Here is a 16,340-nt window from a genome sequence, read left to right as displayed (position 1 = left end):
TAATGTGAAATAATTTTACGTATGTGGTGTTACCAACTTAATCACAATCTAAAATAAAAGAAAAACATTACAACTGATTTACAAGACATTCATTCATTCATTCACTTTCTTTTCGGCTTAATCCCTTTATTATTAATCTAGGGTCGCCACAGTGGAATGAACCACCGACTTATCTAGCATGTTTTATGTAGCGGATGCCCTTCCAGCTGCAACCCATCACTGGGAAACATCCATTCACACTCATACACTAAGGACAATTTCATTCATTCATTTTCTTGTCGGCTTAGTCCCTTTATCAATCCAGGGGTCGCCACAGCGGAATGAACCGCCAACTTCCGCGCCCTTCCAGCCGCAACCCATCTCTAGGAAACATCCACACACACACATCCACACACACACACTCATACACTACGGACAATTTAGCCTACTTAATTCACCTGTACCGCATGTCTTTGGACTTGTGGGGGAAACCGAAGCACCCGGAGGAAACCCACGCCAACACGGGGAGAACATGCAAACTCCACACAGAAACGCCAACTGACCCAGCCGAGGCTCAAAACAGTGACCTTCTTTCTGTGAGGCGAACGTGCTACCCACTGCGCCACCGTGCTGTCCATAAGGAAATTATTTAAGAGGAAAAAAATTCACAGGAGGGTGACTAAATTTGACTTTAACTGTATATATATATATATATATATATATTCTGTGTATACTATATATACATATATATATATATATAGATATGATGTTAGATGATTAATATTCTGTATTTTTATGTTTGTGATCTCTCTCTAGTGTGGAGCATGATTTCCGTGTGCAGGAAAGCGGATTTCAAAACATTCTGGAAGCCTTGGATGATGCGGAGTACGACGTTCCCTCTGCCATCCCCAAACCAGCCCAAATTCGCCCTCGGACCAAGAGCCGCGTCAAGAAACTGCGCAAGAAATGTTTCTGGTGGCTGTAAAGAACCAATAGCATGGAGATCTACCACAGTTATACAGCGCTGCTTGAAAGTTTGCGAACTCGAGGAAAAAGTCACAAAGCAAAGAAGAAAAAAAAAATCATAGAGCAACAGGAAACCACACACAGTATTAAAAACAGGGGTTCACAAACTTTTGCACGGGGTTATTTTAATCATTTCAGCTATTTTGTGTCTTGTTTTGAGATTTAAACTAGTGTACTGGACAGTGCGGGACAGCATTACCCTTTTCTCAGCTCATATTTTCAGAAATATTTTCGATTACGCACAGGAGACCTACCGAAAACGCCATTTTTGGTGAAAAAAGGTAAATTCAATGCATCCCTAGTTCAAATTCTACCAACTTTTTATTATATACAGTATAACTGTTCAAAACAAACAAAAGACTCATCAACAATCATCACAAAGCCAAAAGACAGTCATAAATCATCAGGAAAACACACACAGTATTAAAAACAGGGGTACACAAACTTTTGCACGGGATCATTTTAATCATTTCACCTATTTTGTTATCTTATTTTGAGATTGAAACTATTGTGCTGGACAGTGTGGCACAGCATAACCTTTTTTTTCAGCTCATATTTTCAGACAAATGTTTGCCTTTGCACCAAAAATCCTCCCAAAATGCCAATTTTTGGTGAAAATGAAAATTTGTTGCATACCAAGTTCAAATTATACTAACTTACTATTATATATAACTGTTCAGAACGAACAAGAGACTCATCAACATTCATCACAAAGATAAGTCAAAGATTATCAGGAAACCACCCAAAGTATTTAAAACAGGGGTTCACAAACTTTTGCACAGGGTTATTTTAATCATTTCAGCTATTTTGTGTCTTGATTTGTGATTAAAACTAATGTACTGGACAGTACGGGACAACATTACCCTTTTCTCTGCTCATAGTTTTAGAAAGATTTTCAATTACGCACAGAAAACCTACCGAAAATGCCATTTTTGTTGAAAAGGTAAATTCATTGCATCCTAGTTAAAATTATACCAACTTATAATTATATATATAACTGTTCAAAACAAACAAGAGACTCATCAACAACCATCAAAAAGCCAAAAGACAGTCATAGATCATTAGGAAACCACACACAGGATTAAAAACCACGGGTTCACAAACTTTTGCACAGGGTTATTTTAATAATTTCAGCTATTTTTGTGTCTTGTTTTGAGATTGAAACCAGCGTGCTCGACATTGCATCAAAGCCTAACCTTTTTTAGCCCATATTTTCATAATTGTTTTTCAGTTTTGCCCCCCCCACCCCCGCAAAATATACTTATTTTTGATGAAAACGTAAATTCAGTGCATCCCTAGTTAAAACTATACTAACTTATTATCATGTATAACTGTTTAGAACAAACAAGAGACTCATCAACAACCATCGCAAAGCCAAAAAAACAGTCATAGATCATCGGGAAACCACACACAGGATTAAAACCAAGGGTTCACAAACTTTTGCACAGCGTTATTTAAAAAAAATTGCTATTTTTGTGTCTTGTCTTGAGATTGAAAGTATTGCACAGGACATTGCAGCACAACATAACTCTTTTTTAAGCTAATTTTCGTCCATTTTTCCCTTTCATCCAAAAAACAAAACAAAAATAAAAACAACAATTTTAGGCAGCCAAAAGATTTGCTGAATCCCTACTTAAAATAATTACAATTATCCCCCATTCTGCAAGCCATTCGCAAATTCTCAAGCAGCTCTGTTCACTAATATGTTCAGTTCTCATTCATGGAAGATTCCACCGGCATCAGTGTCATCATGGAAACCAAAACTCGGATACCCGCTCTCGCTGACTGGAGTATGCTTTGGAATAACTGTTATAACAATAATACCACAAACTTCTCAAAGCTCATCTGACATCCTGCAAACTTGAGGACGAATTAAAGCCCAAGGAGACCCTGGAGACCTTGTGTCTAAGCAGTCAATAAATCCCCTTCATAGTGTGTGACAGAGCCGGAATGCAGTCGATATTCCTGAGTGTTATCCTGACGGAGATTCTCCATCTCTTCTGCTCGTCTCCGTTTCTCTGACCTTTGTGTGCGGATGGCTTTGGTCCCCGACTAATGAATGTCTAAAGCTCTGCTCCCAAACCCTGTGATCTGCCTACTTACACCGCATTTTAAGCAACCCCAAGTCCTGTTTCAAATTACGCAAAAGACGCAATCACACTGCGTTTATCCTAGGGGTCCCACAATGCACCGCAAACGAGATATTGTCACACATATCGATGCTGACACCTGCTTAATGAAATACCCTATTGGAATCAATCAGTCACTTATGAGAGTCACTTTGAGTTAGAAGGCTGTCTGTGAGGATGAACACCGTTTAAAAGTAGCAAAGATTAATTAAAACAAGTTCAGAAATCCTAAAGTCAAGCGGCGGGAAAAGAGGAACTGTGGGGGTCGTTCACACTAAACACATTCTTGTGTTAAATTACATCTAAGTTTTTATGTCTAATTAAAAGAAGCTAGTTTTAATAACATACAGTTCAAGTCAAAATTATTCATCCTACTGGTTTGTTAGACAACCCTGTGTATTCATTTATTCATTTTCCTTCAGCTTAGTTCCTTATTCATCAGGGGTCGCCACAGCGGAATGAACCGCCAACTATTCCAGCATATGTTTTACACAGCGGATGCACTTCCAGCTGCAACCTAGTACTGGGAAACGCCCATACACTCTAATTCACACACTCATACACTACAGCCAATTTAGTTTGTGTTTGGGCTGTGGGGGAAACTACGGAACCCCGGAAGGGACGTAGTGGGGGAGAAAAAAATTGGTGGGTGAAAAAAAAATAATGGGTGGGAGGAAAATATATATTTCTAAGTTTTTTGCGTTCTCTCGTAAAGTTTTGCGTTCCCTCGCAAAGATGTTTTGCGTTCTCTCGCAAAACTGTTTCTCCACAAACACTTCCTGTTCACTGCACTCACGTAAACCCTCCCGTTTTTGCCGAAATTCTCCCGTATTTTACCATTCTACCCACTTTCTTTACATTACTGTGCGTATGCTAACTATGAACCAGTGAATGCATGTATAAGCGCTGACTGACAGACGCGCTCCGTACAATAAACTGATCCCAGATCAGCGTGTGTAAACACCATTTACAGAGGAGCGGGTGTATGTTTAAACAGACAAATACACTGAATAATATGAAACATCTCCGTCCTGCATGTTTTATTTTAAACAGCTTATTTTCTCTTAAATGAGCACAAACAGTTTCTAAAGTAATGGACTGCTTTCATTATTGATCTGTGCATTCTTACAGAGACACCTATTTTATCAAACTAAACAAAACATGATTCATTTGCTGCGCACTTGTTTGATAACAGAAGTGTCCCTTTAAATGGCGCGTACAGACGCTGATCTGGGATCAGTTTATTGTATGGAGCACGTCTGTCAGTCAGCGCTTAAACATGCATTCACTGGTTCAGAGGTTGCAAAGTGAAAGGCGACAATCAGCGCACAGTAATGTAAAGAAAGTGGGTAGAATGGTAAAATATGGGAGAATTTCAGCAAAAACGGGAGGGTTTACGTGAGTGAAGTGAACAGGAAGTGTTTGTGGAGAAACAGTTTTGCGAGGGAACGCAAAACATCTTTGCGAGAGAACGCAAAACATCTTTGCGAGGGAACGCAAAACATCTTTGCGAGGGAACGCAAAACATCTTTGCGAGGGAACGCAAAACATCTTTGCGAGAGAACGCAAAACATCTTTGCGAGGGAACGCAAAACATCTTTGCGAGGGAACGCAAAACATCTTTGCGAGGGAACGCAAAACATCTTTGCGAGGGAACGCAAAACATCTTTGCGAGGGAACGCAAAACATCTTTGCGAGAGAACGCAAAACATCTTTGCGAGAGAACGCAAAACATCTTTGCGAGGGAACGCAAAACATCTTTGCGAGAGAACGCAAAACATCTTTGCGAGGGAACGCAAAACATCTTTGCGAGGGAACGCAAAACATCTTTGCGAGAGAACGCAAAACATCTTTGCGAGGGAACGCAAAACATCTTTGCGAGGGAACGCAAAACATCTTTGCGAGGGAACGCAAAACATCTTTGCGAGGGAACGCAAAACATCTTTGCGAGAGAACGCAAAACATCTTTGCGAGAGAACGCAAAACATCTTTGCGAGGGAACGCAAAACATCTTTGCGAGAGAACGCAAAACATCTTTGCGAGGGAACGCAAAACATCTTTGCGAGGGAACGCAAAACATCTTTGCGAGAGAACGCAAAACATCTTTGCGAGAGAACGCAAAACATCTTTGCGAGGGAACGCAAAACATCTTTGCGAGAGAACGCAAAACATCTTTGCGAGGGAACGCAAAACATCTTTGCGAGGGAACGCAAAACATCTTTGCGAGGGAACGCAAAACATCTTTGCGAGAGAACGCAAAACATCTTTGCGAGAGAACGCAAAACATCTTTGCGAGGGAACGCAAAACATCTTTGCGAGAGAACGCAAAACATCTTTGCGAGGGAACGCAAAACATCTTTGCGAGGGAATGCAAAACATCTTTGCGAGAGAACGCAAAACATCTTTGCGAGAGAACGCAAAACATCTTTGCGAGGGAACGCAAAACATCTTTGCGAGAGAACGCAAAACATCTTTGCGAGGGAACGCAAAACATCTTTGCGAGGGAACGCAAAACATCTTTGCGAGGGAACGCAAAACATCTTTGCGAGGTAACGCAAAACATCTTTGCGAGGGAACGCAAAACATCTTTGCGAGAGAACGCAAAACATCTTTGCGAGAGAACGCAAAACATCTTTGCGAGGGAACGCAAAACATCTTTGCGAGGGAACGCAAAACTTTGCGAGGGAACGCAAAACTTTGCGAGGGAACGCAAAACATCTTTGCGAGAGAACGCAAAACATCTTTGCGAGGGAACGCAAAACATCTTTGCGAGGGAACGCAAAACTTTGCGAGGGAACGCAAAACATCTTTGCGAGATAACGCAAAACATCTTTGCGAGGGAACGCAAAACATCTTTGCGAGGGAACGCAAAACATCTTTGCGAGAGAACGCAAAACATCTTTGCGAGGGAACGCAAAACATCTTTGCGAGGGAACGCAAAACATCTTTGCGAGAGAACGCAAAACATCTTTGCGAGAGAACGCAAAACATCTTTGCGAGGGAACGCAAAACATCTTTGCGAGAGAACGCAAAACATCTTTGCGAGGGAACGCAAAACATCTTTGCGAGGGAACGCAAAACATCTTTGCGAGGGAACGCAAAACATCTTTGCGAGAGAACGCAAAACATCTTTGCGAGAGAACGCAAAACATCTTTGCGAGGGAACGCAAAACATCTTTGCGAGAGAACGCAAAACATCTTTGCGAGGGAACGCAAAACATCTTTGCGAGGGAATGCAAAACATCTTTGCGAGAGAACGCAAAACATCTTTGCGAGAGAACGCAAAACATCTTTGCGAGGGAACGCAAAACATCTTTGCGAGAGAACGCAAAACATCTTTGCGAGGGAACGCAAAACATCTTTGCGAGGGAACGCAAAACATCTTTGCGAGGGAACGCAAAACATCTTTGCGAGGTAACGCAAAACATCTTTGCGAGGGAACGCAAAACATCTTTGCGAGAGAACGCAAAACATCTTTGCGAGAGAACGCAAAACATCTTTGCGAGGGAACGCAAAACATCTTTGCGAGGGAACGCAAAACTTTGCGAGGGAACGCAAAACTTTGCGAGGGAACGCAAAACATCTTTGCGAGAGAACGCAAAACATCTTTGCGAGGGAACGCAAAACATCTTTGCGAGGGAACGCAAAACTTTGCGAGGGAACGCAAAACATCTTTGCGAGATAACGCAAAACATCTTTGCGAGGGAACGCAAAACATCTTTGCGAGGGAACGCAAAACTTTGCGAGGGAACGCAAAACTTTGCGAGGGAACGCAAAACATCTTTGCGAGAGAACGCAAAAACTTAGAAATATATATTTTCCTCCCACCCATTTTTTTCTTTCACCCATTTTTTTTTTTCACCCAGCCAATTTTTTTCTCCCCCACTACGTCCCTTCCGGGGTTCCGTAGGAAACACATAGACCAAGAAAAAACAATCAGAATTCTGTATAAACAACCTTTTTAGCCACAGATTTTCTTCTCCCATAGTTTAGAACTTTAAAAGGAAATATTTAATATTAATTTACTTTTAATTAAATACTTTTAAACACTGTTCTGAAACTCAGCTACACAACGTTTCTATATAACTCCCAACGATACTTCTGGGTTGTTTACACAGAACTTTGTTTTTTCTCTTGGTCTATGTGCATAATTATTTTAAGCGTGCAATTATAAAAAGCTTTTTAAGCTTTGAATACATATCAAGGTACTAAACCAGTGTCATCAAATGTGAACGGCCCCTGATGTCAACATGTTTTCAGGTTTTGTCCACACGCTGTAAAAAACTGAGTTACACTTTTAAGTCCATTCATTTTCTTTTGGCTTAGTCCCTTTATTTAACACCACAGTGGAATGAACCGCCAACTATTCCAGCATATGTTTTACACAGCGGATACCCTTCCAACAGCAACCCAGTACTGGGTAGCACCCATACACTCTTATTCACAAGCATACACTTTGGGCAATTTAGCTTACAAATGCAATTCACCTGTAGCTCATGTGTTTTGAACAGTAGGGGAAACCGGAGCACCAGGAGGAAACCCACAACAACATGGGAAGAACATGCAAACTCCACACAGAAATGCCAACTGGTCCCGCTGGGGCTCGAATCAGCAACATTTTTGCTGTGAGGCCACAGTGCTAACCACTGAGCCACCGTGACACATGAAGCTGATTTGGTACAACTTAAAAACTTAAGGCAGACACTGAATTTTTACAGTGATTACAACTAAGCCTTAGTTAAACCATTATAAGCCATGACCCAAACCAAACAGCTACAATGAGAGTCTGAACTGAAGCAAAGAAGTATGACCAAAAGACTACAAACCTAAAGAACTACAATCCCATGAAGCATTGCCAATGACACAAATAGAGTGAGCTGTCATTTAAAGTGGTTGTATATTGGTTGATCATGTCTTATTGAAATGACCATAATTACTAAATGAGATTCTGACAGTTGTTCAGGTTGATGATTGCATAATGATTGCATAATGCCAATAATAAAGCTAAATAATTCAGAAGTACTTCATACCTGTCAAGATTGGGATGTGAAAATAAGGGATATGCCCACCATAGTAAGGGATTCCCCCGACATGTGTATATATATATATATATAAATATATATATAAAAATATATATATAAATATATATATAAATATATATATATATATATATATATAAATATATATTTATATATATATATATATATATATATATATATATATATATATATATATATATATATATATATATATATAAATATATATATATATATATATATATATATATATATATATATATATATATATATGTTTTATTATTATTAATTACAAAAGAAACAATAAATAGTATACATTAATAGCAAATACATTAGCAAACAGTTCAGCTTATTAAAATAAGCTATTATAAAGAAATAAAATCAAGCTATCAAATCTCATTAACCGTTTCTTCACTGTAACTTACACATTCTGATTAAAGAGCAACAAATAAATCTCCCATTTATTTAATTTTTTTAGATTGCTTACATTAAGCAATTGTTGTCACTTTAAAAATGCACACATCTAACGTTATAATGAAAGCATTTGACTGCTTTCCTAACTTTTTAAGCTCATATAGGAGGAAATTATTTGTGTTTGGAAAAAAGAAAAAACACCAAGATCGACATCTTTAGACGCTATTATTATTAATTATGTGTTCGTCTGTTTAAACACGCACCCAAAACCAAGACGTTCGCTCCGATTGGAAGTGCGTGTACAGAATCAATTAGGAAAACAGCGTTTGTTTATCACTATGGAGTGCGTCAGCTGGCAGTCACGCACTGCTATATGACTGTTTTGAGGATTGCATGTGAAGGCGAGACGGCACCTGTAATGAAAAGGAAGGGAATCGCACTGTTTTTATGTTTATTTCAAAGTGTTTTCATGCCTAAACAAAGCGAAAGCACAGAACAGACTCGCATTTGAGAGCGAAGGGCGGCCCCTGGTGGTTCGGCGGTATGGGTTGCGTATAGGGAGGCTCGGTTTTTTTATGTTTATTTGCCACCCTTAAGAGAAAGACTGAAAATATGGGAAAAATACGGGATGATAGCAGGGTAGAACTGTAAAATACGAGAGAATCCCGAGAAAAACAGGAGGGTTGACAGGTATGCTACTTAAATTAGCCTAAATATTCCCTATTAGCTATAATAAAACTATTAAATATTTGGGCATAGCTCATCTAATAGTTGTTTGCCTATAATTAAAGATGCTGCGACGTTTTTTCATTTCACGTCACATGAGCCAAGTGTGTGTTTTATTAAATTGTGAGTTTTCAACTTGTAAAATACGAGTCAAACAAAAACAGCACCGTAGTAATTATGTTAATTTTACTATGACATGAACAACCCATTAATGCAGACCACTATCTTCCACACAATCCCACATAAAGAAGTGTAAATGTTCGTTGTTCCCAAACATGGTTGATTCCTCATAATGAATACACACTTTCTCAAACAGACCAACACTTGTTGTAGGAATATCACATGCTCTGGTTTAAACACACGTCTTCCTACCTGTCCTGTCTTCATGTCCAGACTTGAAAACATACAGTATATATATATAGACAGATATATAGAATAACAAATATTATAATCAATGTATTTTTATACGCCGATATTCTGAATAGTCTAAAACTCCATTTCCCACAATGCACTCCCCCTCCACCTGTTTGTAATTGAGATATTTAAGATGACGTCAATAAAACTGTGTATTTTAAACGTTTTGTTTTGTGTTTAAATCACCTTTAATGAGCCATAATGATAGTGAGACAAAAAAGGGAGCAAGAGAAAAGGCAATAGAGAGGATCAGGTGTGTGTAACTCACAATAAGAGTGTGTTCCCGGCCCATGGTGATGACTGTGCGGTTTATTGTCCTCAGCAGAGACGACACGATGTCCTGAATGTGCTGAAATGTGTCCCCCTGGAAGAGAAAGAGACAAAACGCTTGTTATTTGTGTTCCTGAACTGCACTGCGTCCAAATGGTCAAAGATTTGCTTGTTAAGCTCCTCAATTAAAACACAAACACACAAACTCTGAGTGTTTGCTGTAAATGAGGAATAATGGATCTTAAAGGGGACCTATTTTGCCCCTTTAAGATGTACAATAAGTCACTTCACAAGATGTACAATAAGCCTCTGAGTGTGTGTAGTGAAGATTCAGCACAAAATACTACACTAATAATTCTAACTCTCTGAAACTGACCCCTTTAGGCTTTGATCCTAATTGTGTTGTTTTGGTGACTGTTGCTTTAAATGCATATGAGATTGTGCTATTTTTAGGAAGAGGGCGGAGCTACAAATCCCTGTGGTCAGCATTGGTGCAGATTGAAAAACAAGACTAACGTCCTATGCTAATGAGGGAGAGATGGTCACTAGTGGGCGGGGCTTTCCCCCTCTGATGACACATACAATGGGAGAATGTCAATCACAGTGTTTTAATCAAGTCTGATTATAACAAATCCAATTAAATTCAATTAATATAAATTAAATTACCACTCAACTGTGTTTAAACCCCTTATAAATGCATTTTGTTTATAATAGATCCTCTTTAAAATACCCTTTATGCTATATTTCAACAGTTTTTTTTGTGATCTTTTGCATTTTTTAAACTTTGCAGACAGCTAATACAAGTCATATTTTAAAAAGTAGCATAAATTAAACCATCCAAATGATGGAAAATGTCAATTTGAATATCAAAATATTGAATATCAGAGATTGTGCAGATCCAAGTTAAATCCAAGTAAACATATTTAACTTAAATACTAACATAATTGAACCACTTTAAATCATCATATGAGCCATGATTATTAATAAATAAACAAATACACATTTTATTCTGGTGTATGTTCACTTTTAGGCAGGTTTCTATGCACATTTTATTAATCGGACCCCAGGTCTCTCTGGCTCCTACACACTAATTCATTGTTTAAACGTATTGATCAGACTAAAGAGATCTGGTGCAGCTCAATGTGTGTGTGTGTGTGTGTGTGAGAGAGAGAGAGAGAGAGAGAGAGAGAGAGGGAATGAGAGAGAGATGTAACTAAAGGCCTTTGATTTCTTTTTATTCATTTAAGTTTATTGATTCCGAAACTTGAAACCCCATCTGGCCCCAAACAGCACTGTATTTTAGCAAAAGTGGCCTCCTTTAAAGTCAACTCAAGTCTTAATCCATGCTGCTGGTTTCATCCTGCATGAATCAGCATGATCCTCTAAACAAAGACAAATGTTTGTCTTTGCCAAATTGTCTGACACAAACTGTTGATCAAAGAGTATTTCCACAACGGCTCAGGCAACATTTTTGCGAAACGTAAAATACATTGCTCCAGGTACGTTTTGTTGCACATTTCAGATGAAAAACCGATTAGAGGGTGCTGTCTAAATTTGTAACAATTACTTAGGGTAGATTTTGTTGTAGGTTTCAGATGAAAAATCCACTAGAGGGTGCTGTTTACATTTCAGCGAATCTGAAATGCATTACTAGGGTACGTTTTGTTGTACGTTTCGGATTAAAAATCCACTAAAGGGCGCTGTCTACATTTTTACAAATCTGAAATACACTACTTAGGGTGTGTTCTGTTGTACGTTTCTGATAAAAAAATCCACCAGAGGGCACTGTATACATTTAGCAAATCTAAAACATGTTACTTAAGGTCCATTTTGTTGTACTTTTCAGATAAAAAAAATCGACTAGAGAGGGCTGTCTACATTGTTGCGAATGTGAAATGCATTACTTATGGTACGTTTTGTTGTACATTTTACATCAAAAGTCCACAAGAGGATGTTATCTAAATTGTAATTAACCTGAAATTCGTTACTTGGGGTACGATTTGTTGTACTTTTCTGATTAAAAATTCACTAGAGGGCGCTGTCGACATTTTTGCGAATCTGAAATAAGTTTTTTACGGTACGTTTTGTTGAACGTTTCAGATGGAAAATCCACTAGAGGGTGCTATCTACAATGCTAATAATAGGAAATTTGTTACTTATGGTATGTTTTGTTGTACGTCTCAGATTGAACATCCACTAGAAGGCGCTGTCTACATCTTTGCAAATCTGAAATGCGCAACTAGGGTACGTTTTGTTGTACGTTTCTGATAAAAAATCCACTAGAGGATGCTATCTAGACTTTTGCAAATCTGAAATACACTACTAGGGTATACTTTGTTGTATGTTTCTAATAAAAAATCCACTAAAGCTTGCTATCTACAATGTTAATAATCTGAAATTTGCTACTTATGGTATGTTTTGTTGTTTGTTTCTAATTAAAAATCCACTGGAGGGCGCTGTCTACATTTCTGCAAATCTAAAATATATTGTTTAGGGTACGCTTTGTTGTACGTCTCAAATGGAAAATCCACTAGAGGGCGCTCTCTACATTTTTGCAAATCTGAAATAAGTTATTTAGGGAACGTGTTGTTGTACGTTTTAGATTGATTTTTGAGAATATGATATATGCTACTTAGGGTATGCTTTGTCGTATGTTTCTTATAAAAAATCCACAAGAGGGCGCTGTCTAAATTTTTGCGAATTACAAATACGTTATTTAGAGTAGTTTGTTGTACGTTTCGGATTAAAAATCCACTAGAAGGTGCTGTCTATGTTTTGTGATTCTGAAATACCGTATTAGGGTGCGTATTGTTGCATGTATCTGATGACAAATCCACTAGAGGGCGCTGTCTAGATTTTTGCAAATTTGAAATACGATACTTAGGGTGCATTATGTTGTGTGTTTCAGAAACACATTCTTGTTGTACACATACAGAATTACACATCTTTTTCAACTATCTTTTTTTTAAGTTATACAAAGTTTAACTTAATATTTTTTGGTCAATTTAATTTGTGCAAGTTGACATGAGTAGAAAAGTTTATTTTAATTAAACAAAAAAAGAATTAGGACCAAATTTACAGGACAAACGAGTGCTGCTTATTAACTATTTCAGTTCGTTTTTCAGTTAGCTTTAGTTTTTCATTTATTGCACGCTTTTAGGTTTATTCAGTTAGCAAAATATCACTTTTTGACCAACAGTTTTAGCCTTAGTTTTCGTTTTCTAAATCAACCTTGCTCCTCATAACCAGCTTCAGTTTCTGACCAGATCATGATGATCAAAACCCCTCATCAACAACCATCTTCAGTCTGTGTGTGAAAAATGACCCGTGTCAGCTGTATGTGTGTGTGCTTTCCACCCCCTCACTAATTTCATGACGCAGTGGCGGATAAAGTGAGGGATTGAGAGAGAGAAACATCTGTTCATCTCTGCATGAAGTATTTCATTTCATATTGTGTGTGTCTCAGCGTCAACAGCTCTGCACTTCACAAACACTCTCAATCTATCCGTCTCTATCTTATCCTCCGTCTTTCTCATCTGTCTCTCTTTCTCAGTGGTCAGTGGACGACAGCTTAATCACGTACACCTATAATCCCTGTGAGTGTGAGTGTGTGTGTGTAACCTGTGGCCTGTCATATGGTAGTCTCCATTTCTCTTTCTCTCTGTCCACATATTACTTCCTTGTCACTCTGACATCACACTTATAGTAACTTTAGACCCGTCACCAACATGTCCAGCTCATCTCAAGAGAAAAAATAAATCAATAAATAAATATAGTACAGTTGAAGACAGAATTATTAGCCCTTCTGTTAAAGTTTTATTTAATATTTTCCCTAATTTCTTCTTAATAGAAAGAAGAGTTATTTAACACATTTATTAACATAATAGTGTTAATAACTCATCTCTAATAACTGATTTATTTTCTCTTTGCCATGATGACAGTAAATAATATTAGACTAGATATTCTTTAATACACTAGTATTCAGCTTAAAGTGACATTTAAAGGCTTCACTAGGGTAATTAGGGTAAAGTTAGGGTAATTAGGCAAGTCATTGTATAACAGTGGTTTGTTCTGGAGACTACTAATATTGATTTAGGGGGCTAATAATATTGGGTAATATTAATATTAAGTGGCTTTAACTATGATGTTCTTACATTGAAATTAATAATTAGTTTCAGTGTATTTATTGTGTTAATACATGCTTTCTCATTGTACTTATGCTCAATTTAATACCTGCATGTAACTACACCTATAATTAATTTATGTAATTACATTAATAATTAGACTGTTGACCATCCCTTACAACTTCACCCACTCGTAAATCTATTCAAACCACTAAACTTGTGCCTATAACCTCATCCGTACCCACCTCAATATCACCAGAAATGTTCTGCAAGACTTTAAGAACACACTGGAAAAAATGTGGTCTGCAAAACTGTTGCAAACAATTTATTTGGACTGAAATTATACAAACTAATTAAATTTAATAAAATTCTATTTAATTTTTTTGTTTATATTTAGCTTAAATAAATTGTTTACAGCCACTTATGGCAAAAAAAGAGTAAATCCAAGGAATCCTTTCTGAATAAGATTTTTCAGTGCATTGTATTTTTATTTTGATGTAAGTACAGTTAGGGACACTTAAGGCCCTATCATACACCCGGCGCAATGTGGCGCAAGGCGCGACGCAATAGTTGTTTGCTAGTTTCAGCTTGGCGCAGGAGTCGTTTTGACGTTTTGCAGCACGATGTTTAAATAGCGAATGCATTTAACAGAATTAAATAAATAAACAAGGCAAGGATCAAAACACGGAAAAGGCAGACAAAGGAAACGCGTTGTAATGTCACTATCAGTAAACAAGACTCGGCCATGTGAATGAGTGTGTGTGCTGCTTAAATACTGTGTGTAATCAGTCTTGAAGCAGGATCAGCTGTGGGAGTCTAATCAGTGGAGACTTGGGGCAGGTGTGTGTGTGTGGCATGACTGAATATGTAGTCCATTTACTGGCAGATTTGTACTTCCATGAGTGAGTGTTTACCAGCGACATCAGGTGGTTTGTTCGCTGGTGAACATGACACTGTACAGCTTAAAGTGACATTTAAAGGCTTAACTAGGTTAATTAGGTTAACTAGGCAGGTTAGGGTAATTAGGAAAGTTATTGTATAACAATGGTTTGTTCTGTACACTAAAGAAAAAAAATTGCTTAAAGGAGCAAATAATTTTGTCCTGAAAATAATTTTTAAAAAATTCAAAACCGCTTTTATTCTAGCCGAAATAAAAACAAATAAGACTATTTCTAGAAGAAAAAATATTATCAGACATACTGTGAAAATTTCCTTGCTCTGTCAAACATCATTTGGGAAATATTTAAAAAAGAAAACAAAAACAAAAGGGGGCTAATAATTCTGACTTCAACTGTATGTGCGCCCATAGGCGTTCTGGTATTAAAAAGGAGGCGTGTAAAGGCGCATTGCTATTTTGAGGAACTATAATTGACTGTTCAATAGATCAGATCAAAGCAGGTCTATAGTACAGCGCAGAGCGCGTTAGTTATGCGCCTCATTATATGCATTATAGTCATTATATGCAGGTTTTAGACCAAATGGGGCTCAGCATGTGTATTTGGATATAACTCAGTTTTTTGAGCACACTTCATTATTATTGTTCATTTATTCCTTTGCTGGAAATTAGAACTGAATTTAGAAATAGTTTTGAAACAAATCTTTGCGCTTAACAAACAAAATTAATTATTAATTATGAAGGCTAATGGATTTCCGTGCCTACTACACATTTCCCTATTCAGGAGAGTGAAAGTGAAAGTAAAGAATGAGGAGGCTCATCTCTCATCCTCGTGATGCAGATGCTCTGTTTAACTGTTTACTCTCTAGTGAAGCGCTCTGTTTTTACACTTACAAAGTCACCATGTGAATAGCAAATGCGCTATGATGCAGCTGGCTCTTAAAGGGAATGTGAGATGAGACTCTGATTGGTTTATTCTCAAAACACACCTATAACTCATTAAGAGAATAAGCTCAACCCTGTTAGACCATGCGCCACGGCGCAAAGCCGATTTTTCCGTCCTTAAAATAGCAAAAGTGGCTTTGCACTTTGCGCATGGATCGTCAAAATAGAGCCCAAAATATAAAGTGGGACCTAATATTGACATTAAAATGGGTTTAAAAAAATTAAAAACTGCTTTTACTCTAGCCGAAATAAAACAAATAAAACTTTCTCCCGAAGAACAAATATTATAGGAAATACTGTGAAAATTTCCTGAATCTGTCAAACGTAATTTGGGAAATACTTGAAAAAGAAAATAAAATCACAGGAGGGAGAAATAATTTTG

General features: G+C 37.6%; 2 protein-coding genes across 2 annotated transcripts in view; one reads left to right on the top strand and one right to left on the bottom strand.

Annotated features, from left to right (window-relative positions):
• Window positions 1-1,724, top strand: part of insyn2b (inhibitory synaptic factor family member 2B) — a 36,651-nt gene extending 34,927 nt beyond the window's left edge. Inside the window, exon 4 of the mRNA XM_087281182.1 lies at window positions 796-1,724. Within this exon, the coding sequence (XP_087137308.1) occupies window positions 796-964 (169 nt within the window). The 3' untranslated portion in view covers window positions 965-1,724. The remainder of the gene's footprint in view (window positions 1-795) is intronic.
• The window catches only part of dock2 (dedicator of cytokinesis 2), a 158,858-nt gene that overhangs the window by 74,809 nt on the left and 67,709 nt on the right, over window positions 1-16,340 (bottom strand). The window contains 1 exon segment of the mRNA NM_001440749.1: window positions 9,993-10,088. Coding sequence (NP_001427678.1) covers window positions 9,993-10,088 — 96 coding nt within the window.

This window comes from Danio rerio, chromosome 14 (assembly GCF_052040795.2).
Source record: "Danio rerio strain M-AB ecotype USA chromosome 14, GRCz13ab, whole genome shotgun sequence".
In the NCBI taxonomy this organism is placed as follows: Eukaryota; Metazoa; Chordata; class Actinopteri; order Cypriniformes; family Danionidae; genus Danio; species Danio rerio.
The sequence above is the reverse complement of the archived record's forward strand: the minus strand, read 5'-3'. Positions and strand labels throughout refer to the sequence as shown.